At 44.7% G+C, this 26,286-nt stretch overlaps 3 protein-coding genes across 37 annotated transcripts in view; 2 read left to right on the top strand and 1 right to left on the bottom strand.

Annotated features, from left to right (window-relative positions):
- The window catches only part of LOC6736500, a 35,892-nt gene extending 22,326 nt beyond the window's left edge, over positions 1-13,566 (top strand). For 2 of the 18 annotated variants that reach the window (XM_039293731.2, XM_039293739.2), the window contains 13 exons: positions 4,487-4,507; positions 4,611-5,097; positions 5,155-5,584; positions 5,648-6,000; positions 6,061-6,260; positions 6,311-6,497; positions 6,634-6,642; positions 6,869-6,922; positions 7,034-7,634; positions 8,213-9,020; positions 9,297-9,433; positions 9,886-10,154; positions 10,220-13,566. In XM_039293731.2, the coding sequence (XP_039149665.1) occupies positions 4,487-4,507; positions 4,611-5,097; positions 5,155-5,584; positions 5,648-6,000; positions 6,061-6,260; positions 6,311-6,497; positions 6,634-6,642; positions 6,869-6,922; positions 7,034-7,634; positions 8,213-9,020; positions 9,297-9,433; positions 9,886-10,154; positions 10,220-10,486 (3,823 nt within the window). In that variant the 3' untranslated portion in view covers positions 10,487-13,566. The remainder of the gene's footprint in view (positions 1-4,486; positions 4,508-4,610; positions 5,098-5,154; positions 5,585-5,647; positions 6,001-6,060; positions 6,261-6,310; positions 6,498-6,633; positions 6,643-6,868; positions 6,923-7,033; positions 7,635-8,212; positions 9,021-9,296; positions 9,434-9,885; positions 10,155-10,219) is intronic. The other 16 variants (XM_039293733.2, XM_039293734.2, XM_039293736.2 and 13 more) reach the window with 16 other exon arrangements.
- Positions 13,567-15,144: 1,578 nt separating this feature from the next.
- Positions 15,145-19,392, top strand: LOC6736499 (purine nucleoside phosphorylase). Of its 6 annotated transcripts, XM_002083333.4 has the most exons (5): positions 15,145-15,636; positions 16,053-16,181; positions 17,639-17,710; positions 18,303-19,074; positions 19,142-19,392. In XM_002083333.4, exons 1-5 carry the CDS (start codon positions 15,506-15,508, stop codon positions 19,226-19,228), a joined length of 1,191 nt encoding a protein of 396 aa, XP_002083369.1. In that variant the 5' UTR covers positions 15,145-15,505; the 3' UTR covers positions 19,229-19,392. The 6 variants fall into 6 exon arrangements, with proteins under 6 accessions (XP_002083369.1, XP_016030052.1, XP_016030049.1 ...); XM_016170387.3 differs by lacking the exon at positions 16,053-16,181; XM_016170384.3 differs by lacking the exon at positions 17,639-17,710.
- Positions 19,393-19,833: 441 nt separating this feature from the next.
- The window catches only part of LOC6736492 (supervillin), a 110,811-nt gene continuing 104,358 nt past the window's right edge, over positions 19,834-26,286 (bottom strand). For 12 of the 13 annotated variants that reach the window (XM_039293719.2, XM_039293717.2, XM_039293718.2 and 9 more), the window contains 6 exons: positions 23,884-24,025; positions 23,313-23,823; positions 23,091-23,248; positions 21,017-23,035; positions 20,707-20,954; positions 19,834-20,647 (listed from right to left, as the gene is read on the bottom strand). In XM_039293719.2, coding sequence (XP_039149653.1) covers positions 20,408-20,647; positions 20,707-20,954; positions 21,017-23,035; positions 23,091-23,248; positions 23,313-23,823; positions 23,884-24,025 — 3,318 coding nt within the window. In that variant the 3' untranslated portion in view covers positions 19,834-20,407. Of the gene's footprint in view, positions 20,648-20,706; positions 20,955-21,016; positions 23,036-23,090; positions 23,249-23,312; positions 23,824-23,883; positions 24,026-24,267; positions 24,509-26,286 lie in introns of those variants that run through there. The other variant, XM_016170688.3, reaches the window with a different exon arrangement.

Genomic DNA, 26,286 nt, shown 5'->3' with positions numbered 1-26,286 from the left:
TCCTTCAACGTCGGTCCACTAATGCTGCCCCCCATCCGATATGAAAGCAGCTCTTCAGAGGCGACTTTATGGGTGGTGGGACGCACCTTTAGCACTTTGTTTTGTCCTGCTGACTGTTGTCCTGCTGTCTTGCAGTCCCTGGATCCTGAGTTCCCGGAGTCCTGGTGACTGTTTACCCAGTTGCTCGCATAAGTTTCAGTTTGAGGCAAATACTGCAATTTATAGCCGTTGCGTGCGATGTGTGACGTTCCTGCTAATTCGGTGGGTAAAGCCGGGGTGATAAAGATAAATAGGTGAAGAGCCCGGGTGTTTTTATTTGCCACGTTGATTGCCTGCAAGTGGGAATGCATTCACTTTGCTCGGGTAAAGTTTCTGCAAAAGTTTGCATTTTAGTAGCAAGTTATGGAATTTTTATCCTCCAAACGGGAGTTTTTTTCCCTCCCAGCGTTGAGAGGGCGGGCGAGTTGTGCCCAAATTATATTTAAAACAGTTTTTATATTCATATTTGTGTATGCAGAGCACTTAAGTTGTTGGCATCTGGCACACCGCGCCCTGCAAAAAAAAAAAGAAAGAAAAATTGAGGCAAATAATGTAGGCAGGTAACTTTCGCTTCGAGCTGATTAAAGGAAGCAAAGTTTTTCATTTTGCCGTAGATTCATCGAGCGTTTAATTACCTCAATTTCCTGCACAATCTACCAATGAATGGGCAAATGCAAAACGTTGCTGCTGGATGCTGGAACAGTTTATCGCATTGTTGCCACTTGAGTCGAATGGGTTTCCAATTGAACGTTGCTCATACGCCATGTTGATACTGTTGACATTGTTGTTTCCATTTTCTTGTTCATATGCGGGCCAACACACAGCCGCCCACACTCGTCCTGGAATATAATTGTTGCCAAGTTGTCATTTTCAACATTGTCATCGTGCTCGCTGCTCACTGCTCCGGCTCCTTCCACTCCACTCCACTCCCCCTGATGTCCTTTGTCATCCTGTTATCATCCTGCGTTTGTGATTTTTCTTGCTGCATACTTTGGTGCGCACGCAGTAAATATTGTTCCCGCCTGATTGTTGTTTCTGCCGGAGTTCTGTAGCTGCTGTGGAATTTGTGCTCTTCCCGTACGTGTTCGCCATGATAAAATGGGGTTTTTCAATTTTCATAGTTGCCCTGGCGAATGCGATTCGCTTTGTCCCGCCCGCCTCTGTGCATTCAAATTGATATTGTGTATATGATTGAGAGCTAAACGGGTTAACCTCTGATGTGTTGGCCCAATTTATGCAGATAAATCCGAAACGATAATGGCACCAAACAATTGAAAAGTCAGCCGCAGAGGTTTTTCCATGCATATGCGCAATAAGTGTACAGAAATATAACCATTCTCTTTAAAAGAATACCATTATATTCGTTTGTCCTAAAAGTATCTTATCGCCACTATGATACGGCTTAAACAAAAGCCAATTTGATAACCGCACCCACTGCAAACACTAGCCAATTTGGGATGTATTTCTCCCCTTGAACACGCACATCGTCACATTATCCTCGTCATAGCTCACCTTGACTTGGTTTTGGCCGAGTGCGGGTTCAGCCAGGCCAACAACTTTCTCAGTGTTCTCCACTCCGCCAAAGACAAGTGTCTTTGAAAAGTGCTGGCAAACTGGACGAATGCAGGATGGAGTCTAGTCCAACGCCTCCCAAATCGAGCCAACTGCTATTAATAAACGAAAATGCTCGTTGTAAAACTCACGAATGACTAAACATAAATTCTGTTAAATTTATCACAACAATGGAGGGCTAACCAAGTCAGACACATGACGTCATTGTGGGCCAGGGCCACAGCCAGGAGCAGCACATGGAAAACTCACTCGGAGAGCGATTCTCCACAGGGAAAACGAACGAGGCGACGGCCCGCTCTTGAGTGAGTTTAATCCGCTCTCGGTTTGTGGGGCAAGGCTTTTGCATTGCGGTTTCCCGCTGGCCGTTGTTATTTAAATTAATTATAAATGTATGACGAAACAATGAGCAGACTGACCTTGTTTGCGGCTCTCTGTGCAAACGCCTTTTAATGGCACTTGCCATATGTCTGTTGCTTTTTCCTAATCAACTTGTGCTCCAATAAATAGGAAAGGAAAAGTGTTGGAGCGCACACCCTTCCCTTTCTGCGTTTTCCGGCTTTTCCGCCTTTGTTTACTCGGCACAAACGGAGAATTCCAAGCGTCGCATAATTGCATTTGTCTTTCGCATTTTATTTTCGCCGCAAGTACAATGGGCAAAAGGAGTAGTTTCGTGGAGAGAGCTCTTTTGTTAAAGAAATTGAGAAGTAGTCTTTCAAAATGTAAACCAGAGTGATAGATTATTTAAATTTTATTATTTAGCTTACACTATACATTTTTAAATGTCCTTAAAGTTTGATGCCCATTGCCGGACTTTTTTCCGCTCGTAATTATTTTCCCGCTGCCGTCGATGATGAAACTTTGTCATCGCTGTTTCGCGCGTCGCACGCGGCGTATGCGTAATATTTTGTTATGCATGCAACTGCGTTCGCTTTGGGCAACCTGCAGAGGTGTGGTTAAAAAAGGATTGGGGGTGTCCCACATTCCCCAGCAATTAAAAACGGTAGCGTGTTATTTTTATTTTAATTAAAAAGCCATAACTCTATGCTAATTCCTTTTCGTTTTTCCTGGCTGAGGGAATCATTTGGAAAGAGAGGAGTAAGCCCTCCTCGGACTAAATCCGTCCACCTCCACTGGCAAACCCCTCCCATAAGCCGCTTAGTTAGCCGCTGGAATAAGTTTGCAGTTTTTGTTTGGGCCATTTCAATTGTTTTTGTTGATTGTTAGTTTTGTCCAAGTGGTCACGAAATAGAGAGAACTATAGAGATTTCGCTTGCAAATCGCTGGCTAATTGTTTTATAGCATTTTATTGGATTGCATTGGGGCTATCGAAACATCCGAATTGTTTTTCAATGGACCACCGTTTTCAATCGAAACCACCGTCAACTGTTGGCAATATCGTTGAATTTTAGGCCATTTGCAATATGTTTTTGAAGCCAAGCTAATTACAGTTTGCTGCGCTGCGTGTTAAAATGCCAATTGCAATTGCAATTACATAAATGCACTGCAACTCCGCTGGAAAACTCATTTAAATGCATGGTGTATCTGTGTGTCAGCACCTGGGGGGGAAAATGGAAAAGTGGAAAAGCGGAAAAGTGCCCACTTTGGGCCGTTGCTCCACTGTTTGTTGTTGCCTCACTGTCTGCCACTTGGCTCTCATTATCAACAACATAATCAACCACTTGCAACTACTAAGGCTCTGTGTGTTAGTTTCAATGATTAGCCGTGCTCTGAATGCACAGGAAAAAACTATTTCCAATTAAACTTGTCCCTAATACTTAACATTTTAGAATAATATCTTATAGAAAGCGTTATTTATTCATAGAAATACTTAATGATATACCCACAAGTTCACCTTACAATTCTTTTCTTGAATGTATTTTTTTTTTGATAAACAAAGGATATTGCTTTTCCTCCTTCAATTTCTCCCTGTGTGTGGGCTCGTCCTCGTTGTCGTTGTCGCTGGCAATTGTTGGCAGTAATTAACAAACACTGCGATGGGTAGATATCCACCTTACACGTGACGTCACGCACAAGTGAGAGTGACAAACACTTAAACGTTAAATGCACCCAGCTAACTGAACTGAGCTGAGCCGAGCTGACAACTGTCTGCCTGTGCTACCTGTTTTCCTCACTTCAGGTGCCATTGCGTGTGCAACACGGCGTATGCGACATAACTTTTCACCCGATTTTCCACCCAACTCGCTTGGGGCTACGTGCCCGTGTAAGCGTGCATGTTTAATTTGGCATTGCGTACTTTGCGGCGCTGGCTGCAGTTTCTATCAGTCGTCAGTTTTACTATTTTATTACGTGCAATTAAAGGGCGTCTTGTTATTAATTTAAGGTGAAATGACGGAAAATTATCAGCTTAGAACTAACTTCTATTGGCCGTGCTCAAGAATTCAGCTAAACACACACAATGCCATCGAAGTTGTCAAAGAATTAGCTAGTTAAGGTATTAAGTTTTAAGATAGCTACAATTGAAACGAGTTTGAGGTGACCAATTGGTAATTGGATGCGAAAAATGGAAGCGGTTGCCTGGGAACTGGGAACCCAACCGCTGGATGGTGTGAATTAAAAGTGCATTACATTTTAATTGCACGCACTTGTCGACCGTTGGGCTCTCCACTTAATTACTGTTATTATATGCACTTTAATTTTATTTACACGCTCGTTGCGTTCGCAACGTTTATAAATCTTTAAGCGCCACATAGTTATAGTATGCATTTATTTGTATTATTTAAAATGATTTGCATGTTTTCATTAATTTTTCATAATTTTGCATTTCTCACTTTGTTTAATTTCATTTATTTATCGTAAATTGCCTGTTTCTGTTGTGCTTGTGTCCTGTCCTGCATCCTGTATCCTGTCTGCGTAGCATTTTGGAAAACAAAATCAGGTTGGTCCTGTCTTTTCTGTGCATTCGTCGCCTTAAATTCATCTTGATCCGCAGAGGAACTTTGCTAAAACTATGTTTTTGTTCTTGTTCTGATCCGCAACAGACAACAGTCGCTGCTGTCGGACGAACAGGCCAAGGAAGTCGAGCAAATACTCAACGCCGCCCCCAGCGTGGGCGTGGCAGTTGCTACCGTTGTTGCCACAGCAACATCGCCGACCAGCATCAAGAATCTCATTGAGGATTTGCCCGGGCAATCGGCAGGCGCCGCCAGCGAGGAGCAGGACATTCAAATCGCAGCTGTCCCAGCGATTGTCGAGGAGGACGAGGACGAAGAGGAGGAGTTCCCAGAGGACGACGAGGAGGACCACGCCAGGGCCGATTTCAACGGCGGTGACGCTGACGGCGATTCTGATGACGTTGAAGCCGTGGACATTGTGGGCTATGGCCATGCATCCACAGCTCTGAATGCCACCTTCGTCAAGGCCGACAGCACAGAGACAGAGACCACCACCACCACTCCTTCGACGGCCACCACAGCCACCACTCGCCACGACGACGACGAGCCCGAGTGGCTAAGGGATGTCCTAGAGGTAGCTCATATCAGGCTTACACTAGAAATGTATAATACCACAATTGTCTCCCTTTAGGCACCCAAGCGCAGCCTAGAGAACTTGCTAATCACCTCCGCCACTTCGTCCAGAGGACCTGGTCAGCGTGAAGAGCTGGAAAACGGCTACGATCTACATGAGAAACATTCCGATCTCAATCAAACGTATATTACTGGTGGCGAATCACTGCACGAGTCGATAGTTTCGGTGGAGTCCACGCAATCAGATGCCACACTCAATCAGACCACGACCATCGACGACAGTATCATCTCCAGCAAGCACAATTCCACCTACTCCCTGGCAGATGCCGAACAGGCGACCAGCTCTACGGTTTTGAGCACTGGGGTTACCGAACTCGACGACAGTCAGTACTACATCCCAGAATATCCGCCAGTGAGGAGCAAGGAGGTACTTGTAGAGGCCGGAGTCCACTACTTCGAAGATGGCAACTTCTGGATGGAAGTGCCTGGTGAGTTGGTCATTCTTTTCTATGATGCCTTCAGCGAATTATTTCTTTTCTATTATTTTTCAGGTCTCTTAGACTTTGACGACGACGACTGTTCTTATCCGCCCATCACTGTACGCAAGAATCCCAAGGTTCGCTTTAGTTCCGGACCCATCCACGTGTACTCGACTTTCTCCGTAAACGACTACGATCGCCGGAATGAAGATGTTGATCCGGTGGCCGCTTCGGCGGAATACGAGCTCGAAAAGCGCGTGGAGAAGATGCACGTCTTCCCCGTGGAATTGATGAAGGGTCCCGAGGGTCTGGGTCTCAGTATAATTGGCATGGGCGTTGGCGCCGATGCAGGCTTAGAGAAACTAGGAATCTTTGTGAAAACCATTACCGATAACGGGGCAGCAGCCAGAGACGGTCGCATTCAGGTGGGCGTTGGTCTAACCATTAAGTCAGTAAGGAAGTAACCATTTTTCTCTGATCTCCAGGTCAACGATCAGATAATTGAGGTGGACGGCAAGAGTCTCGTGGGCGTTACACAGGCATATGCAGCATCAGTTCTGCGCAATACTTCCGGTCTAGTCAAATTCCAAATCGGACGCGAGCGCGATCCTGAAAACTCTGAGGTAGCCCAGCTCATACGACTGAGTTTGCAGGCCGATCGCGAAAAAGAGGAGCGCTTGAAGCGGTTAGTCAGTTAGGGATACGGCTAGTCAACAAATATTAATTGAACTAAAGTTATTTCAGCCAACAAGAGGAGTACCTGCGCCGCACTCTCGACTATTCCGAGGACTCCACTCAGCCGGTTTCGGCCAACTCGAGTGTCTGCGAGGGACCCTCGAGTCCCGTCCAAGTGGAACATCCGATGGAGGTGGAGGCCACCCACTCGCAGGAGGTAGAGTCGCTCAAGCGGCTGCTACAGGAGGTAAGGATTCTAGGGCGTCCTGGGACCGCCAATCCCGACGAGATCTCTCTTACAGCCGTGCTTAACTTGTGTGTTTGTGTGTTCTCTTCTCTCTCCTTTTGCTGAATTTCAAAATTGTGTGGATATTGAAATGCAGCACAAAGCGGTAATTGGATTTGAAAATATCATTGAAAACAAAATTTTAGATACTCAAAAAATTGTAGAGCACATTCTTAAAACACTTTGATACCTATTTAGTTTTTTTACGTTAACTAACTCGTTGATATGTTTGTTTTAGGTTTGAAGAATGCGTTAAATAATCAATTGTATTTAGTTGTTGCTAGTTTTTAGTATACTTATTATTTTCCCATTATTTGTTTTTATTTTCGCAGAGCGAAATGGGTTGCCTGGTTAAAGAGGAGATTATTCAAAATCTTAAACGAAAGGTTTGTTTTCAGTTATTTTATTTATTATCCTAACATCATCTCATCCATCAATTGCACAACCTTTTTTAAGAGTAAAGTACGGCATACTAATATTTTTTTACACATTCCCAGCTGGTCAAGCTCGAGACGACGGGAAATGAGAACGAGCTGCTTAGCGAGCGACTACGGCAAAGCGAGCGGGAGCTGGGCAACATCCGGAAGGAGGCGGCCAACCTGCAGAACATGCTCCAGCAGTCGCAGGGTCAGTATATGGCGCTGGACAAGAAGTACAACAAGGCCAAGCGGCTGGTCAGGGAGTACCAGCAGCGGGAGCTGGACATGTGCCATCGCGAGGAGTTCTACCAGCAGCTGCTCCAGGAGAAGGACACCGAGTACAATGCGCTGGTGAAGAAGCTGAAGGATCGTGTGATTAATCTGGAGCACGAGCTGCAGGAGACGCAGCGCAAGGCTGGTTTCCCTGTGGGCCTGCCCTACGATAGTGCCACTCTGAAGCTGACGCCCCAGATGATGCGTAAGACTCCGCCAAAGCCCCTCTTCCACAAGCTCGAGACGGAGCTGTCGGATACGGAGATATCCGATCTCTCACCCGACGGCGATGGCGTTAAGACAGCCACTGTGGAGCGTAAGGTTCCGGTCAAGGACGAACTGGATGCGGCAGTGCCGCAGCACGAGCTGCTGGATAACTCGGTTAACAAGACCAAAATCGATCTGGGTGAGTCACCACCATTAGATATTTTCTTATCAAAAAGCACCTTTTACTCATTAACTACAAGAATGTCATGGGTTTTAAAGAAAGTATGCTTTGAATATCACAAATGCACTGTCGTTAAGGATATTCTTTTTTACCTTTAATCCAAATGATTACTTATTCAATGCTCAAGTTTAGAACCATGATAATCCTGTTTTAAGTGAGCGTTCCGTTCTTTGTGCTTTGAGCTTTGAACTGCACCTGAGCTAAAGATTCGACCACTGCTCCTCCTCTTCATTTCCCTTTGCTACTTTCTTCTTTTGTGCTCCGTCATTGTCATTCTGTGCTAATTGTTATTCTCTTTCTTTCCATTTCTCTCGATTTTATTTGATCTCTGTGTGCCGTCTGTTCACGTTCGTTATATCGTTGTTCATGTTTGTATTACGTTCTTTGCTCGTTGTGTTCTTGTGACTGCCACGCCTACACGCTGCGCCCTCATTTTGCCCAACTTCAACAATTCGAAAAAACCAAAATCAATTCGAACAACACCAAATCAAACCAAATTCGCACCCTGCCAATTGAAATCGGTTTTAAAACAAAAGCCTCCCGTGGTGGTTTAGCCAACCGCCAGTTGCCCTCAGCAAATGGAAACAGTAGCACATCGAATGGAGCCGCTGTCGATCTGGGCCAGCTTTCGAATGGGAACCTGCTCAAGCGCAGCCGGAGCAACAGTCGCAGCTCGGACTGCACGCTGGATGACACGGATGAGGAGGAGGAGCGAGAGGGATCGGCATTGAACCTGGCAGGGGCTCCTGTCGCCCATGAAACCATCAGCCTTTCCAATGGCAACTCGCATCTGCTGGCCAACGTGAATAATCTGCTGCAGCACCATCCGCCAGCAATGGCCACTGTGGTCGCTACTCCCTCAAATGGCCACCTGGGCACCACCACGCCCATTCTGTTGAACTCCACCTCCTCCGCCTCGTCTAGTTCGTCCAACCAGTCGACGGCACGTGAGGCACAGATCAACCAGCTGTATGCCCAGGTGCACAAGGATCCCAGCAAGCAGCAACATCAGCAGCAACAACAGCAGCAGGCTCAGGCCGTGACCACCAGTATTCCAAGCATTTTCAAGAACGCTTTGGGTTCTCCGGCGGACAACGGGCTCAACGACTTTCATCGCGGCAGCATGACCACCTTTGGAACGGGTCCAGCCACCAGCAGCAATCGTGATCTCAACAGCTCGTACGACTCCATCCTGGGCTCCAACGATAAGCTAGCGGAGAACGATCCTGCAGAGAGTTGGATGTATCCCAGCAGGAGGCGAGTGGCACCAAATGGCAGCAAAGTCCCACTGCCAGGATCCAGCTTTACTGATCAACTCAACCAGGCGCTGTCCGATCGAGAGAGGTGGGTTATGGCTCCATAGAGAGTTGGTGGGACAAAGAGTATTATGTCCTCGAATGAGGTTTCCTTAGAACCGGAGACTATTAGTTACTTTAATGATCTACTTAGTTACTTATTGTGTTCTCAGCCAGGATACAAAACAATTTATTTCCCACCGATTTTTCCAAAACAAATTTTACAATTATTATGAAAAGCTTAAAATCTGTTAGAGGGGAAAACTAGCAAATGGAATTAATAATAAATTATGAACTCTGTTATACGGTTGCTCGTGCTTTGCAGGCGACTCGGCGATGGATCCTCGCGACATTCCAGCGACGATTACACGGAGATTAACAAGAGCCAGAGCGCCGCGGCCATCAACTGCAAGACGCTGATCAACGAGATCCGCCAGGCGGTGAACGAAGCACAGCCCAAAGGTGAACTATGACCATCCAACCAACCAACTAGACCAGCACAATCCTCCGATTCTCTCTAGCAAGACCGTAGACTAACCCGTAGATCGATCCCAATCCCCAAGAGAGCAAAATACGTATCATGATCATCATCTCATTTCATACAGATCTGTACATATGTTTACTGTTCAAAAGACTTACTTAACTAATCCAACACCGTTGTTTCGTTATAACCATTTTTAATATGCGAAGGTTTTGAGAGTTCATTGCAGCTGTTATCCGTTTACATTACTCGCATTTCCCCATATGTATATCTCTATAAATATCTATGAATGTCTAAGCTAACCCGTTCAACCGATACCATGTGCTCTGCGTCGCAATGCCAATGGATCCAGTGCGATCTTACTAACTCTGACTTTTCTATCTCTCCGCTTCTTTCTCCCTCGACTAACCCATAACCCGCAATCGTTCCAAAGTTAAACAAGTCGTTCCACAATCACTCTCCCCGCCCGGCACAGTGCCCTGGCAGCAGCAGCACCACCAGCAAATCCAGCAGCAGCCGTCCGCCCACACCACCGGTCCTCCGTCGCCCACCAGCATGTCCTCGGGATGCTCCTCGCCCGGATACTCCCCCAGCCGCACCCTGGACCTGTCCGGTTCCAGCTCTAGTTTCTCCGATCGCAAGGCGATGGCAGCTGGGTACACCTACAAGGGTGGCCCCGTTCACGAATGGACCAAGGATCAGGTACGTCCAAGGATACTACATTACTCTGCCATATCTTCTTTAATGACTCCTTAACGGCACACCAGGTGGGACACTGGCTGATGGGCATCGAGCTGGAGCGTTACATCCCCGTCTTCAAGGAGAACAACGTGGAGGGCGGAGCTCTTCTTACCCTGGACTCAAAGGACTTCAAAACCTTGGGTGTCTGTGGCGACGACAAGCATCGGCTGAAGAAGCGTCTTAAGGACCTGAAGGCCAACATCGAGAAGGAGCGCAAGGACATGGAGAGGGAGCGAAGGGAGCGCGAGAAGGCCATACGCAAGGCCGAGAAGAAGGCGGCCAAAAAGAAGTAGTTGAATTCTAGTTGATAAGCATCAAAGTAGCCAAAAACCAAAAGCATACGCAGTATATATTGTAGTCTATATACATACATGCATACACAACACACACAAGGAAAACACGCGCGTATATATAAACATATATCTATTCGGTTATATATTTATATGCATGTAATGATAATATAATTTATTTGTACAACATACATCTATTATACATACGTACTACATTTTAACCTATCGAACCTAATGGCAACTAGACGTAATTATTCTAAAGGAATGAAAAGCAAGAAAAGCAGCAAGTAGCAGATCAGGGTCAGGAGTGGTAGTGTAGCAGTAGATCTCGGTTAGAAATGACCCCGAATCCCACACTCAAACCGGGCCCAACATCCAACCGATGGCACTCAGACTTCCCCGACTAAAAATCGAACTCACAACCAAAAGAAGAAGCTAAGTAACTAACAAGAAGGCGTTGGGCTGACTGATTTTATGATTAATTTAAAAAGAAAAACAAACAAAAGGAATTCTTTTTTAAAGCCAACCAAAACCAAAATGAACCATTTGAATTGGAGTTGCAAACAAAAGCATAGAACACTTAAGGAATTCGCTGAACAGACTTGAACGGTGTAAGAGCTGCTTCAAATAAAATACGGAATATAAGGTTAATATTGTAATAACGTTTAAGTTAATGCAAGGCAGCACCCAAGGGAGTGTCTCGTTTTTCTAATTATTAATCTGTGTAATTTAATGACTAGCGCATATTCAATAATATTCAATTCTAGATATACATATACATATGTGTGTGTGCAACAGTTAGTTGTCAAGACATTTACGAAACGTACTGTACTATCCCCTAAAAATTAATGCTAAAGTATTGTACTGTATGCTATGCCTGAAAGTCATTTAAGTACTTAAGTAGAGAAGCTAGTGGAAGTGTGTGTTTTCTGTTACCAATCGGGCTGCCAGGAAACTAACTAACTAACTGAGATGCAGTCGGTTACTTTTTCGAGCAGCTTCAGCAGCCAAATCAATGCAAAATGTCCACCCAAATTTGTTAAGCAGCCAAAAAGAAAAAGGAAGCAAGCTTCAAGAGCGATTTCTATTCGTTAGCAAGTATGTCTGTGTGAATGGGCGTGATTGTAGCTTTAATTTCAATTTACTTTTTGTATAAATATTTATGGAACCTTTAGTATTCGTATTTCATATTCTTAGTTGTTTGTATTTACTTCGTGTACTTGTGTTGTGTACGTAGTTTTATTTACCTTATAATTTCGAAATGTTGCAATAAAACCGCATACATATGCCGGTGTATGTATAACAAACCAAGGCTCCTTCTACTTATCAGATAGCATCTGGTTAAACAATTCCACTCCCTGTGAATGCAACACCCCCTAATCGAGGGCCACAACAATCCAACCGACTTTGATTTATCGAGGAAAACCAAATTTAGCAACTAGTCCTTGGTTGATTACCAATTAGCATATAATACTTATCAACATACGTATATACGAATACTCTCTTCTCTCTATCACTCTGTCTCTATTTGACTTTAAGACCCCGGCCGCGGCCAGGAGGAGACTCCATCCCACTGGAATGGAGGATCCTGTGGACCTGACGGCCGGCAGCGCATAATCACCGCATGTGTCTCACTCGTCTCGTCGCAAGTCCTTAATATAGCTTTTGAAAAGCTCGCCTCTAAACAGTGCCACCAACGAAAACAAAAGAAAATCAACCGTTATTACTTACGAAAAAACGATAAAAACACCTTTAAAAACGAATAACTAAATCAGTAAATTCAGAGGCGGCTCGCCTGCGATTTTGAACGCAAGCTTCCGCTTTTTTTTGGGCATCCGGCCTTTCGAAAAACCGGTTTCAGGATCGCAAGCGTGCCGTATTCCAAGATAATTGTTATTTTTTTGAATATGTACCTCGGTTAAAGTTTATTTTTGGGTAATTGTTTGTAAGCGTTTTTTACACCATAAATAACACCATCAAAAAAGAAAAGAAAAATGCAAAAAAAAAAAATCTATCAATCAAAAACCAGTTTAAAATTCGTAAAATTAATGATACAAGTAATTTAGCTGTTGCCCCGAAATTCTCAAAGAGTAGGGGCCAGTCGCATAACATAAAAAACGAAATGTTTGAGCCTACGGAACACATTCGTGCCTTTTTCATTGCGAAAAACCGTCCCAGAACCAGAATAACCGATCGGAGGATACGAATACCATCTATTCGGGTCTCTAGTGGATACTATCAACTTCCGAAATCGTAGAGCCCGGAATCCTCTGTCACGAATACGTTGAAACATTTAAATCCCGCAAATGCCTTAAATCAAGAAAATTATATTACCCCATTAGATATCCAACATTACTCAGTTCGCTTGTAGGTTTTGAAGCATTTTCGAAATAATTATTTTAGTTCTCCGTTTGCAAACAAAGTTGCCTGGATTTTGTGGCCCCGACACGTAGAGGTGTGAATTTATCTGGAGTTTCCACAAACCATTTCTCTCTTTTGAAATATTCCGAAAACCTTGTTAATTTCATTATGTTTTCCCAACCGAATGTACTTCGTATTTGATTTGGTCGTTGTTTTGTTTCGTCCTATCAGTTCGGTTTCTATATTGGTTTGTTCAAATCTAGTTTGTGTTTCTTGAGTGTACTGTTTATATTTGCAATAAAATTAAGGCGGTCCCAGCAGATAATTAAATCTTGGGCCAATCCCCAATGAGGTGGAATTAAAAAGATGTTTATACAACTATACAAAATAATCTATTCGTCGATTGGCCAGCTTGCTTCAATCTCTGTTGCCATTTTATTGATACTTTCACGCATATAAATTGGAAATTAGATTACCCTTCCCTCAAATTATAAAAACAGAATTGGTCAGCGCAAAAAGTATTGTGAGGGTTCATAGAAGAAACACTACACTTAGCAATTAATGCGACTAGCCAATTATTATTGATGACAGCACTGCAATTAGCTAAACAAGTAAATTGAAAAGTAAAAATCGCAACCAAATCTCTCAAATCATGGAAAATAATAAATCTCAAAATCAGTGCTAATAAATATACTCTGAAATAAACCTAAATATGAAATGAATTTCTTGTTTACTCGCCTGACAATCTCTTATCTGTAATCCTGTTCAAAAACAACATCTTAATGGGTTTGTTGTACTGCACAAGCCGGGAAAATGGGAAAGTCAGTCGGAAATCGAACATAGGAAGATATATGCATGCTTCATGGGAAGAGGCCACCAACAGATACAAAATTCGAAGCCTGAGTGTCGAATCTTCCACGGAAACATGAATGGAACATTTTTGAGCATTCGTGGGGTTTTTCTTATCATCTGGGAATTTTCCACTCACTTATGTTGCCTGCATCTTGCGCAGAGGTCAGTTTTTATGGTCTCTAACTAATGTTTCGATTTTGGTTGTATTAAATATGATTATACAGAGTATTCAAACCTCGTCTTCCTTTCCATTGAAATATAGTTCTCACGGAATCTTGTTTTGATTTAATTTCTGCCTACGGTTGATAAGTGAAATTGAAAAATACTTTCACGAACAGAGAACCTAGCAACATATATTTGTACTATTTTTCCGATTCCGAAATTGATTATTAGCTGAAAACAGCAAGTGTCTAGTAAGAGTAATGGCATTTTCCTTCATAAGCTTAGCTGTAATTTTTTAACTGTCTGGGTATTCAAATAATATTGTGCATCTGACGCTGATTGCACTTTTGCGTAATGCTATCAAAGTTGTGCCCCGGAATAACACTATGCTATTGCCATCAACGTCACTGCGACTAAGCGCACAAGAGAAATTTGCGACCCCCATGAATTGATAAGCTCTTTCATATTGCATCCTTATCAGTGTTGATATTATTTTCCAACTTTTTTCACATCGTAGGCCTATTGTTTTGCTAAAGAGCTCATTATTAGGTTAAGTACTTACGGGTGCGACTGGGATCTGCTTGGCAAATCTCTTATCGCGGTGATGAATGGGTTGCTGGGTGATTCAAAAGCCAATCCCTATTACAACAGACCAAATCGTGTTGATCCCAAGGTGTCTGATGACCTGGTAAAACTTTCCGACTAGCCGACTGATAAGCCAAGTCAGAGGTTAGTGTACGAATTATAGAAAATTCTCGGCAAGTGGCATGTTTTTCAAATGGATTTAAAAATAGAATCACTGATTATATTGTTTGGCGAATACTTTGCCTCTTAAAACAATCGACAAATGACAATATTTCTCCATAAAGTTGACTTAATTCACTTTTGCTTCCCAGGTGTTTCTCTAAGAACTACACCATATCATATCAGAAGTCCATAAAAACCTTATCGTGAACACTTTTGCGAAATCATTTATGGTCCTCGGTTACGTTTCTTATCGAATGTGTAACTAAAAGAGTTGTTTTCCTTCTGCGCCACACACTTTCTTTCAAATATTTAAATTCGCTCAATTCAATTAGTTAGGAGCAACGATTCCGGCAGTATACGCGCTAAACGATTTTAAATTGAATGCTGAACAACCAGCGCCGGCAGAGGCTCGGCAGAGCGTCGCTCTGCATCCCCAGAGATTCCGATTTCGATTCCGAACCCAAATCCGAAGCCGAATCAGAGCCAGAAACAGAATCTTTTCCTGAAGCCGTGCGACGTCGACTGCGTCGGAGCTCCAGTTTATAAACCCTCGTCCACCAGTCGGCAGCGTTCACTTTACAATCAGCGGTCGAGCAGGCAACAAACGTGAAGAAAGTGCACATAGTACCACACCAAATAGTATATGTATACCATATCATCGAGTTCTGGACGCGGCCATAAAATATCATTTGTGAAACGTAACGAGATTACAAAAGGAATTCCAGTTCCAGATTTCTAAATTAGTTTTGATTCGCGAAATAGAAAACGTGCACAGTCGATTTTATCATAACTTGAAGCGCGAAAGTCACATTTGCATAACCAGAAGAAGCGCGTCCGAGGCGATTATATAATTGCAGTGTATTTCGATTGAGCGAGAGCATCTCCAACTCCAGCTGCACAATGACGGGTTACAAGGTGGCCAATGGCAATGGACACAGCAATGGAAACGGAAGCACGAAGGGAGCAAATGGAACCAACGGACACAGCAATGGACACAAGTCGGCGGACTACACCGCCCAGGAGAATCCCACGTAAGTGGGGAGAGTTGTTGGTTCGAAGTTCGAAGGGACATAAAAAGGGGGTATTATATCGGAGGCGCTCACGCCAGCGGCTCGTTAACTACAATCAGCTTTAATTGAAACTTCCAATAGTTCTGGCTTCAATGCTTCGCGGCTTCGCCTTAACCCCACTGCGCCACCTGTCCTTCTGCACGCCTCTCTCCCCCTTCCTTCCATGCTAAAGCTTGTGTGACCCGCTTTTCAAGGGGCCGAATCGATATGGCCTTGGCTATCCAGTAGGCCCTGCCAGTAGCCTCACTCTATGCCTGAATCAGTCATTTAGGAAACTCGCTCCGGCCTACAGGAAACCAAGTTCAGGCACAGACCCCAACCAAAATTCGCTGCCTAGTGCGTAGTTCTAAGGGCTAAGACTTCCAACCAACCCGCAGAATGTGCTCCCGCGACTGTTGCTCCGGACCAGGTGGCTCCCACCGAGGCAACACCTGCGCGGACAAGAAGGGCGCCAAGTCCGGCAGTATCACTGGCGAGAAGATCATACCCACTCCACAGAGCCTGCTGTAAGTTGATTTTGGTGTCCAATTAGGCCAATCCTTAGCTGTCAGTGTGGTTCATTCGTTTCGATACCCCAAAACTATATCCCTCGGCCCCAAAATGTGTAACACCGATTGCTGTTCGAATCCCAAAGGCAAGGCTGGCACCAAAACCGCCATCAATAGTACGGATTCGTCAGATATCATACCAACTCCAGAAAGTCTGCTGTAAGTCCAAACTTTGTTTACTTCGGGCAACCTAAATCAAAATTCAAGTGACGGAGCTGAATCCTGTCCTTGATCTTTCTGCCGCTATCAAGAAATGAACTCAACTTAGATCTCTTGAATTTGAATTAAGACATTCCAGTATTCCAGGCTTATCAATTTTCGTCAGTCGACGCTGGCTACTCATTAAAATCCCATATGAAGAATCTCTAATCTGCATATGATTATATGGAGTGGTTTCGCCTAGGTAGAAATACACAGTAGAAAACGTATATGTATTCGAAATAGTCAAGTGTTCAGGAAATATTTTTTTAATTAACCTATTTCCTCATTATTGTAGAGTTAATATTTTTAGAGCACGTTTTTAGCAGCTGGACGCTCTTTAGAGTGCCTTGTTTTAATTAGTTATATTTTCTCTATGTACCAAACATTTTGCTGATTAAAGCCAAGATTGCCAGCTGCTTATGTAAGTGTTTAATGGCCAAGTTAACTGGGAAATCGGCTCCCGCTGATTGGCTGCGCAAAACGGGTGTGTTCCCTGATCTTGACATAGGCCTCCACTTCGTAATCTTTGCCTCAGATACGGGTAATTGGCCAATGGTTCGATAAAGAACGCAACTAAAACATGTTGCCGCATTGATTAATTTCGAAACTTGTTTCCATTCCGTTGGAATCACAATGCTGAATATTGATGAAGCGGCGAAAACGCCGCGTCGCGTGTTCAGATCGAATTTCCATAAATGTCTGGCTACCAAAAGACCAATTTATTAAGGAATTGTGGCTAAAGTTCCCAATTAGTGTTAGTTATGCGTGATTATAGGTTCCCGTCTTAATGACGCACTTTATGTTTACTGTTTGGAGGCCAGCTTTTGTTTTTTCCATGTAATACTGATAATGCTCAGCATCATCGTCATCCCCGGCTTATCAAATCATTTGAACTGATCCGAAAACAAACACGTGGGAGGTCACGAGTTCAGTTCTGGTAACAACATCTTAACATAACTCGACTTGCAGTTCAAGTTCGAGCAACTTAACCCAGAACCAGCTGAATTCTTTATGGATCTAATAGCATTTAATTGCTGTTTTCGAGTTACTCGATAATAGCAAGCGAGGCAAGCAGTCATGACAATGTTACCACATTCTTTTGATTGCCAAGAAAGACCATAAATGATAGGGGGTCCTTATCTGGGTGCCTTCATATCCGTTTATCACACACCTTTGCCAACCTACTCAGCAACAAATCTTTTCCACAATTGCAGCGGAAATGGAAAAATCCAATGCGAGCTAACGCACGAAGAGCTACGAGCCCTTCGGGTTCTCAACGAAGACACGTTTGTAGACCAATTCTTCTGAGTTCTGTTTCTCTGTGTTCAATCGTCATTTACCTTATTATTAAAATACATGTATTCACAGTACTGTGATTGGCATAAGGCTGTTAAGAATCTTCAAGAAGACACTTTCAGTTCTTCAAAGTTATTCTTATCCATAAATTTTGTATTTGTCCTTTTCAAGAATATCTATGTAATTCGATATGTGTCCATGATCTCTAAAAAGTTTTTAGTCTTCTGAGTTCTCACTGTATATTATTTGTGTTGTTTTCTTATCATATCATCGAACTGATTGTACATAAATGAATTATTTGTTTTGATAAAACTTCGATTGGTAACTGAATCTAATTATATTCCTGTGTGGAACTTCATCAATTGGCAAATGTATCTTATTTGTTCCCTCTGGGAACTCCATTCTTCATTTCATTGTTTACCATCGTGGCGAGTAGATGAAAAGAATCTCTGGCCTGTTAAAATGTACCCATTTATTGCAGTTCACTCGTATATTTTTTCCACTTTTATTCGTTCAAAGATCACACTGCAATACTCACCCAAACAAGATGTAAAACTAATTCCCCATTCTGGTTTTCGACAGGTATCCCTATGAGGTCATCGAGGAGATCGCCGACTTCATTACCAAGGGCTCCGGCATGCGCCCCAAGATCGGCATCATCTGCGGCTCTGGGCTCGGCTCCTTGGCCGACATTATCCAGGACCCGAAGATCTTCGAGTATGAGAAGATCCCCAACTTCCCGGTATCCACAGTTGAGGGCCATGCCGGACGACTGGTGGTCGGCACACTCGAGGGCGCCACTGTGATGGCGATGCAGGGCAGATTCCACTTCTACGAGGGCTATCCGCTGGCTAAGTGCTCCATGCCGGTGCGCGTGATGAAGCTGTGCGGAGTGGAGTACCTGTTCGCCACCAATGCGGCGGGAGGAATCAACCCACGGTTCGCGGTGGGCGACATCATGCTGATGCATGACCATGTCAACATGCTGGGCTTTGCCGGCAACTCTCCGCTCCAGGGACCCAATGACCCACGCTTCGGACCCCGCTTTCCCGCCCTGGTGAACTCGTACAACAAGGACTTGATCAACAAGGCCATCGAGATTGGCAAGGCCATGGGCATCGAGTCCAACATCCACGTCGGCGTCTACTCCTGCCTGGGTGGTCCCAACTACGAGACCATCGCCGAGTTGAAGGCTCTGCGCATGATGGGCGTGGATGCGGTGGGCATGTCCACCGTCCATGAGGTCATCACTGCACGGCACTGCGACATGAAGGTGTTTGCCTTTAGCCTCATCACGAATAAGTGCGCCACCGAGTACAGCGATAAGAAGGACGATGAGGCCAACCACGATGAGGTGGGTTCCTAGAGTCCTACTAGTTAATTAAATCAAGCCACTAACTTTCAAATTTATTACCATCTAGGTTATGGCTGTGGCCAAGAACAGGCAAAAGGCCTGCTGCGAACTGGTCTCCCGACTCATCCGGGAAATCCACATGGCATCCGCTTAGGTAGCGAAGCGAAGAAGAAGTAGCGTTGGATTCTAAATTTAAAAATAGTTAATTCTCTGAGCTCGCATCTAAGACTCACATGACACGGATTGTCCAAAATCTTACAGTATAGGCTTAGGGAATAGTTTAACTAAATTATGTAAAATAAACTAGCTATATCACAATTTTAGCACATTTTCTTTGTTGTTGGGTAAACATTTATAAAAGTCTACGATTTGATGACATACTTCTGGGCGGCGAAGGCGAATCAGTAATTTCAGAAGGCGGCTAGGGTCAACTTGCTCCCACCACAAACTTTTGTTTTCCCGGCGTGAAGATCGCGAAATTGGGCACAACGTGCTCAGTTTTGGCCAACTTTCGGCAACTTCATAGATATCTCACCAGGCGAATCTTAAGATGTTTACGGAGTTATTGTATACTTTTGGGTGAGTACTATTCTATAAAACGAACCAATATTTGCACACTTTTAGCTGCATAGAACAAACTCTACACGCAGTATGACAAAAATACCAGGCAAACAGAAATTCCAGAACAGATCAGAAGAAATTCAAGGTGATCGATTGATTCCCCAGTCTCCCAAACTACAAAACAAAATCAAGGGAAAGTTAAAATATAATGAAATGTTATTTAATAAAAATTAAATATGCGCAATAATTTTTAACATATAAACACAAATACATAGTTATAAAATTAGGAAATAAAGCTAACATTAAAATGATTTCGAATTGAAAACAATGACATAACGAGAGAGCTCGTTGGTTTTTTGGTGTTTGCAGAGATTGAACAAATGCAATTTCGTTAAATCGATAAAATATTAAATAAAATAATGGTAAAACAACTCAACTTAATATTATGTACAGGTATACGATATAATAGAACTCGAAACTCCGCACAGCTACCGAATGAAGCGAGTTGAAATTTATTGCCTGGCATCGTGCACTTGCATAGTAGTCGTTACATATATAAAGGCTATGTAATATGTGTAAAATAGAGAGTACATAGGGATATGCGCACGTGTGTATATGCTATACTAAATAGGCCTATAGAATACGATATTTCAGATCTGTCTGTGTCCGTTGCAAAAGCATCGCCGCCTACAAAATGTGCTTATAAAAGTGCTTGGTTTGTGTTTTGTGATTGTGTTCAAGTCTATAAAGTTGCATTGTGCCTGCCTCTCTCCTAGAACAGCCCTCGCTCCTTCTTCAGCTTGGTCTGTTTCCAGATGGGCAGCTGCTCGAATTCCGCCCGGCTGCATCCCAGTGCAGCCTGGAAGTCCTCCGCATTAAGGTAGACCTCCAGGCGGGTGGGCTCCACACCTTCGGGCAGCGGTCGGGCTTTCAGAACTTCCAGGGGATACTCGGTCTGCGTCATTTGTGCCAGCATTGTGCCGATCGATATGGAAGCATCAGTTCGCCCATCCTGCAGGGGGAACAAAAACAATAAGCACACTGCATTTGATTTGCTGCTTCCCAACTTACCTCTTCGTTGATTTCCCTTACATCCGGACGTTCTGTCCAATCGGGAAATAGCGCCTTGAAGGCCAGTGGCTCCAGGCCTGCCCACACCACCTGGCCTTTGATGCCATGGAAGGGCTCTTTCTCGTTCTCGCCGTGCTTGGCACGCCAATAGTCAACGGCTGTCTCGAGGGCAGCACGTCTCTCTGAGATCCAGCGATTTACTCCAGCGCGATTGTCGTTGGTGGGACTGCTTCGCTCATCGGTGTTTACTAAAAGTAAAGTAAAAAGGTTAATTACTATCCAAACACATCGTTGACTATACAGTACGTACTCTTAACATCTTCCAGAGGCCACCATCCCATCCAGAGCCACAACTCATCGCCGTCGTCCAGCAAAAAGATAGTCGGCTGCCTTGCATTGTACAGCTGAGACTGGCTGAAGGGATACGGACTGTGCAGATCCTGGCAGCGCAGCGGATCGCTCAGTTCGAGCGCTTTGAAAACACCCTGGGTGCTGGAGAAGTTGAAGATCCTTATTTGGTAATCGAAGGACTTGGTGGCCTTAAGCAGGCTGCCATATTCATTTCTTTCATCCTTCAATCCCAAGGCCTTCTTGCACTGATCGTCTTCGGAACCCTCCTCCACCTCAGTTAGGTTGGCAGTTTCGGCGCTGAAGAGATCTTTAGGCACCGTCTTGATCAGATCCTGAGCAACCCCTACAGCCACATTACGCGTATGAGGAGCACTCTTCGATCCATGCCAGACAATCACATTTCCCTCACTGCCGTGAATTAACAGCATGGAGCTGCGTGATCGCAAATGGCTGGACTGGCAGACGACTTCCTTGATGATGGTCTCCTCGCTGACGTTGCCCTGCAGTTGGTAGAGTCTCCACTCGCTGTGCCTCTCCAGACATTGCTCCTTGCGTCCACGATGTTGCCACATTTGCCGGAACAGACGTACGAAGGCTGTGCACTCATCTCCCTGCGACACCCGCATTTGTGCACCTTTCTCCTTGTCCAACTCCACAGTCAGCAAAGCAGCGGCACCCTTTTCGTTGGCACTAGAGTCCTGTCCTTGCCAGGTGAAATAGACACACCTGTCCCGACCCACTGTGCTCCTGTTCGACACCTTGCCACTGAGTTCGCGAACCGTGACCGAAATCTGATAGATCCAGCGCACTATATAGCTCTCCGCCGAGTAGAAGTGACCGTAGTCGTTGCGATTATTGGCCGCATCAAAGTTGAACTCGTGAATCTGCCATTTGTCCGTTGACTTGGTGATCACATCGAAGTGTCGCATAGTGTCCGTATCGTAGTAGAAATTGCCACGCCCCAAGTTGGCCTGCTCGAGCACCAGATTTGGTTCCTGGTAGGGTTCTCCTTTGTGCAAAGCGGTGCCGTTTAAAGCACGCACCATATGCACTCCGTTTGAAAGGTAATCCTTCTCTAGATCCTCGCGTTCTATCTCTGGCCAGTCACTGAACTTCTCCTTGAATAGCACCGTCTCCATGTTCTGGGTGATCTTGCCGAGAACACACCAATCTGGACGCTGAGCGCACCTTTTGGCATACTTAGTGTTCTCACGACGACCCACTATGCCGACATAGTTGAGGGGATTCAAGTAGCAGTCGGCATAATCTGCCGAATTCTCAGCACCAAAGTGTTCCTGGGCCAATCTCATGGCAGCTCGCTTGGCATCCGAAGGTGCATTCTTGCCATTCCACACATACAATTCGCTGCCAAAGTCAAAGACCAAAACTTTACGCGTGTCCAACATGTCCACCTTGGGGATGCAGCCCCAGAATTTCTCCAACGGAATGAGCGCCTCATCCTGGTACTCGTAGATCTTGTTAGTCTCGATCAGGCTGCTTTCGAACACGTCGTCTTCATCCGCATGACCGCATTCGGCAATATCTGATTGATCATCCTCTTTTTTGCCCAAAAGCTGCCAGAACTGACGCCACTGGCGCTCCTTTAAATACTTTCCATCGGTCAGGATCACCTCCTGGGTAGCGGTGCATCCGAGATCCTTGTTTTCCACAATGGCAGCGCAGATCTTCTTGCTCCGGGAGATCTCAATTACGTTGGCGAAGGATCCAACGTAGCGGAAAAGCTGCGATCCGGCCACCAGGATGAAGCAATCACCACGGTTCAGGGAGGTGTGCACGGGTTCCACCAGTCGGGTTTGGACATGGGTGCGCCCCTTAACATGAAGTAACATCACTGGCTTGTGGGGTAGCCACATCTGCTGCAGTGGAATTGACGAGGAGCGCAGTGCCACCGACTTGAAGTCCTCGACGGAGGCCAATCCGGCTATAGCCTCTGCAGCCAAGTTGGCATTATGACCATCTGTGGAATCAATAACATTAGTTGGGCTTTTAATTTGGCTGTTGGCTTCACTTACATGACTCCAGCTTAAGGCGCCGTAGTTCTCGCTCAGCTATGCCCGACCTCATTTCTGTGTACTCGGAGCTAATGTCATCACGAGCAGCTAAACTCTTGAGAGGATTGCGTGCAGCCCGTCGACCCTTGGGCCCCTGTATGTGTCGCTTGCTTACCAAGCTGTATTAAAAGGAAATTTATATTTTGAATTTGGAATTCACTCTCTCTGAAATTTGAAATTTACCGCTCAGTAGGCTTGATGTCATCGAAGGCGCTGATCTCCAGCTCAACGTTCTCCTCCTTCTTCGGCTTGGAGGAGAAGAAGTTCTCGAAAGTTTCCTTGTCGTCCAACCGGTGCACCTGAATCCTGGCTCCCACATTGGTGGGTGCTGCGGCACTCTTGTTGTTGGCCAGCTCCTTGTTCTGCTTGGCATTCTGGGGGGAGTTGCGCTCTCCATCGGACTCCGAGCTGCTGCTGTTGGAGCGACTCAGGCTGGTGGGTCCCTCCTCCTCGGGATTCACGCTCAAGCTGCGGAGTGCGCTCTTGCTGGTGCTATTGGTGCTGGTGCTAGAGGTGACCATCATGGAGGGGCTCTTGGCCAGACCAAGCTGCGGCTGATTGGCGCTGCGCACCTCCAGCATGGGACACTTTTTGGCCGCATCATTGGCAGATCGCTCGAATTGAAGCTCCACGGGGGATTGGGCCTTCTTTTGCAGTCGACCGGCGACTGTGAACTTCTTGGCATCGGTTTGCTCTACATGGTGTACATTTCATTAGTATTACACTCTGTTTTTCACTGGCTATAAGCACTTACCTATGCGCTGCTTCCAGTTCTCCGAGTTGCACTTGAGTTTGCTCAAACGATCGGAGACCTTGCCGCCCTCCAAGCTGGTGGGTATCAAAGGTGATGGGGGCAGTGGTTTGTCCGACAGCGAGTGGGCCAAAGATAGCGATTCCTGAAAAACAAGAGTTAGACGAGATCGTGATTACATTCACTTTCCAAAAATTTGGGACCACCCACGCTCTAAGCCCCAAATATGAACGCGTTTATAAAGAAATTAACCAAGTTTTAATAGCCTCCAATATATGGTCAACAATCTCGCGGCCTTATCGGCTGGGTTGTTCCCAATTCCAATGAGTCACGGGCCACAACGCTTCTGTTTGCCAAAGGTTTTTGGATTGAGGAAAAAGCTTTTACCAGTTTTACTTTTTCCATGCCTGCGATTTAATAGCTTGTTTGTTTATTATTAGCGATTGGCGATTTTCCAGCTGCTGCGTCGCATTTCCCTGGCACACCTCGAAATCTGAAGGCCTCTACAGCCAAGTACGCTCCATTAGTGACCCGCAATGGATGCGCCAAAGTATCGGGAACTCGACTCGAGTGTCGTTTGCTTTGCTGCCGGCCAGCACAATGCCAATCTGGCGACTGCCAATCGCCGCTTGGCTAATTGCGCACCTTCGCCGAAGCTCCAGAGCTCTAGACCCGCGCCACTGGAGAGCTCCGGCGGGAGACAGTGCGCGTCATTCGATTAGATAAGGCTGCACTGCGAAATATCGGGCTGGGCTAGGGTCGAATTTGGTATAGGTTAGTACCAGAGCATCAGGATCTGTGTAAAAATGTTTTCTGATCATAATATTCTTGTCATTGTAGAATGAGTGCAATTATAACATTTTATTATATTTGTACTAGTTTTTGCAGTTGCAAAATAAACTTTTATGATGGACAGTCCATAATGTACAATGTATGTAGTTCTTTCTCCTGGTGTTCTGTACTCTCAATTCAGTGGAAAGATAAGAACCGAATAGCTGCCGATATGGAACGCGGTGTTCACTCGACTTCCCTGCACTATTGATTTGTTTACATTCTGAAACTGGCAGTGTCTAGCGAAAAGTTAATTCATGTGTTTACACGGGCATCAGCATAAGTTATGGCGTGACTGAAATATCGATAAAGATATAAAACAAGCGTATCTTATCTGACCAAAACTGTGTCTTTGGGTGAAGTTCATAATCGCATTATCTTGTTTAATGTTGTCAAATCTGTGTTTGATTTGCTTATGCAATGTTTAGGAATGTTTGCGTATGTTTGTTCGCTGGTCTTTAGCCTTATTTGTGCGCCCCTGTCAGTAATTGTGCTCTACAATAAATTATGATAATTTAAAGCCTGAATGTCAAACGCTGCAATCGAAGAGACAAAAATAGTAGCCAGCCTTGAGGACCCTCTTAACTCTTTCGCCACAACGACGTATTTCTCTTGAATTTCAGCGTGTGTCATACGAACCTCTCGGAATGAATCATCCCGTACATAAATTGATAAAACAAATAATGGAACTCGAAGTGGGCAAGAGCAGGGGGCTAATGAACAAGGAAAACAAAGCGGCGGGACAACAATTTGATTAACGAACGATGCGATTGAAACCGAAAGGTAGAATTCTTCCGCTAGAGGAGAGCCCAAAAGTGATGTGACCACATCAACCAGAAAGGTATGACGCCACAGAATCTCAGCCAATAAAGGCCAATTTACAATATTTTATTGGCCGTTGTGCTTATTTGCGTCGCTGTATTTGGTTTTCGCATGAGATGAAAAATAGATATATTCAGCAAAACTACAGAAAATGTTAAAATTAGCATATGAACATATTTATTTTTCTCTGCTTTTGGTGGAATTTGGCAACCGGTAAAACTAAGCCAAGCCAAATCAAACCAAATCGAATCGCTGCCAATTAGGCCAAGTTGAGGTTGCCAATTGCTTGATGGTCAAGATCAAGTGCGGAATGCGTGGGCATCTGGCTAATTTTGTGGCTTCGCTGTGGAGAAATAAACTGGAAAATTTCCCGGAACTCGTGTATCTGTAGAGCTGCTTAATCTAAAGTTCCCTGGGTGCGGCCACATCAACTGGAGAGCAGCATAATGGGATTGATAAGGTCGCCCGGCTGCGGATTTATTGTTCGTTCTTGTTTGTTCAATGGAAGGAATGTTCCAAGGTTCAATGGAACTCACATCCCCAGAGACCTTTCACCGTAGGGTATCTGGTGTATCTTCTGCTGTTGCTCGTCGACATTATAAATCCCCATCGAATCAATCAAAAGCCACAGCAACGAAATTACCTCACATCACAATCGTTTTGCGGTGAATACTTTTCCCATCTCCCAATTTATAATTAATGATCGCTCCAACGTTTTGATTTGCGTCAATTTATTTGACAAATTGTGTTTGG

This window comes from Drosophila simulans, chromosome 3L (assembly GCF_016746395.2).
Source record: "Drosophila simulans strain w501 chromosome 3L, Prin_Dsim_3.1, whole genome shotgun sequence".
Taxonomy (NCBI): Eukaryota; Metazoa; Arthropoda; class Insecta; order Diptera; family Drosophilidae; genus Drosophila; species Drosophila simulans.
This window is presented reverse-complemented; position numbering and strand designations above follow the sequence as displayed.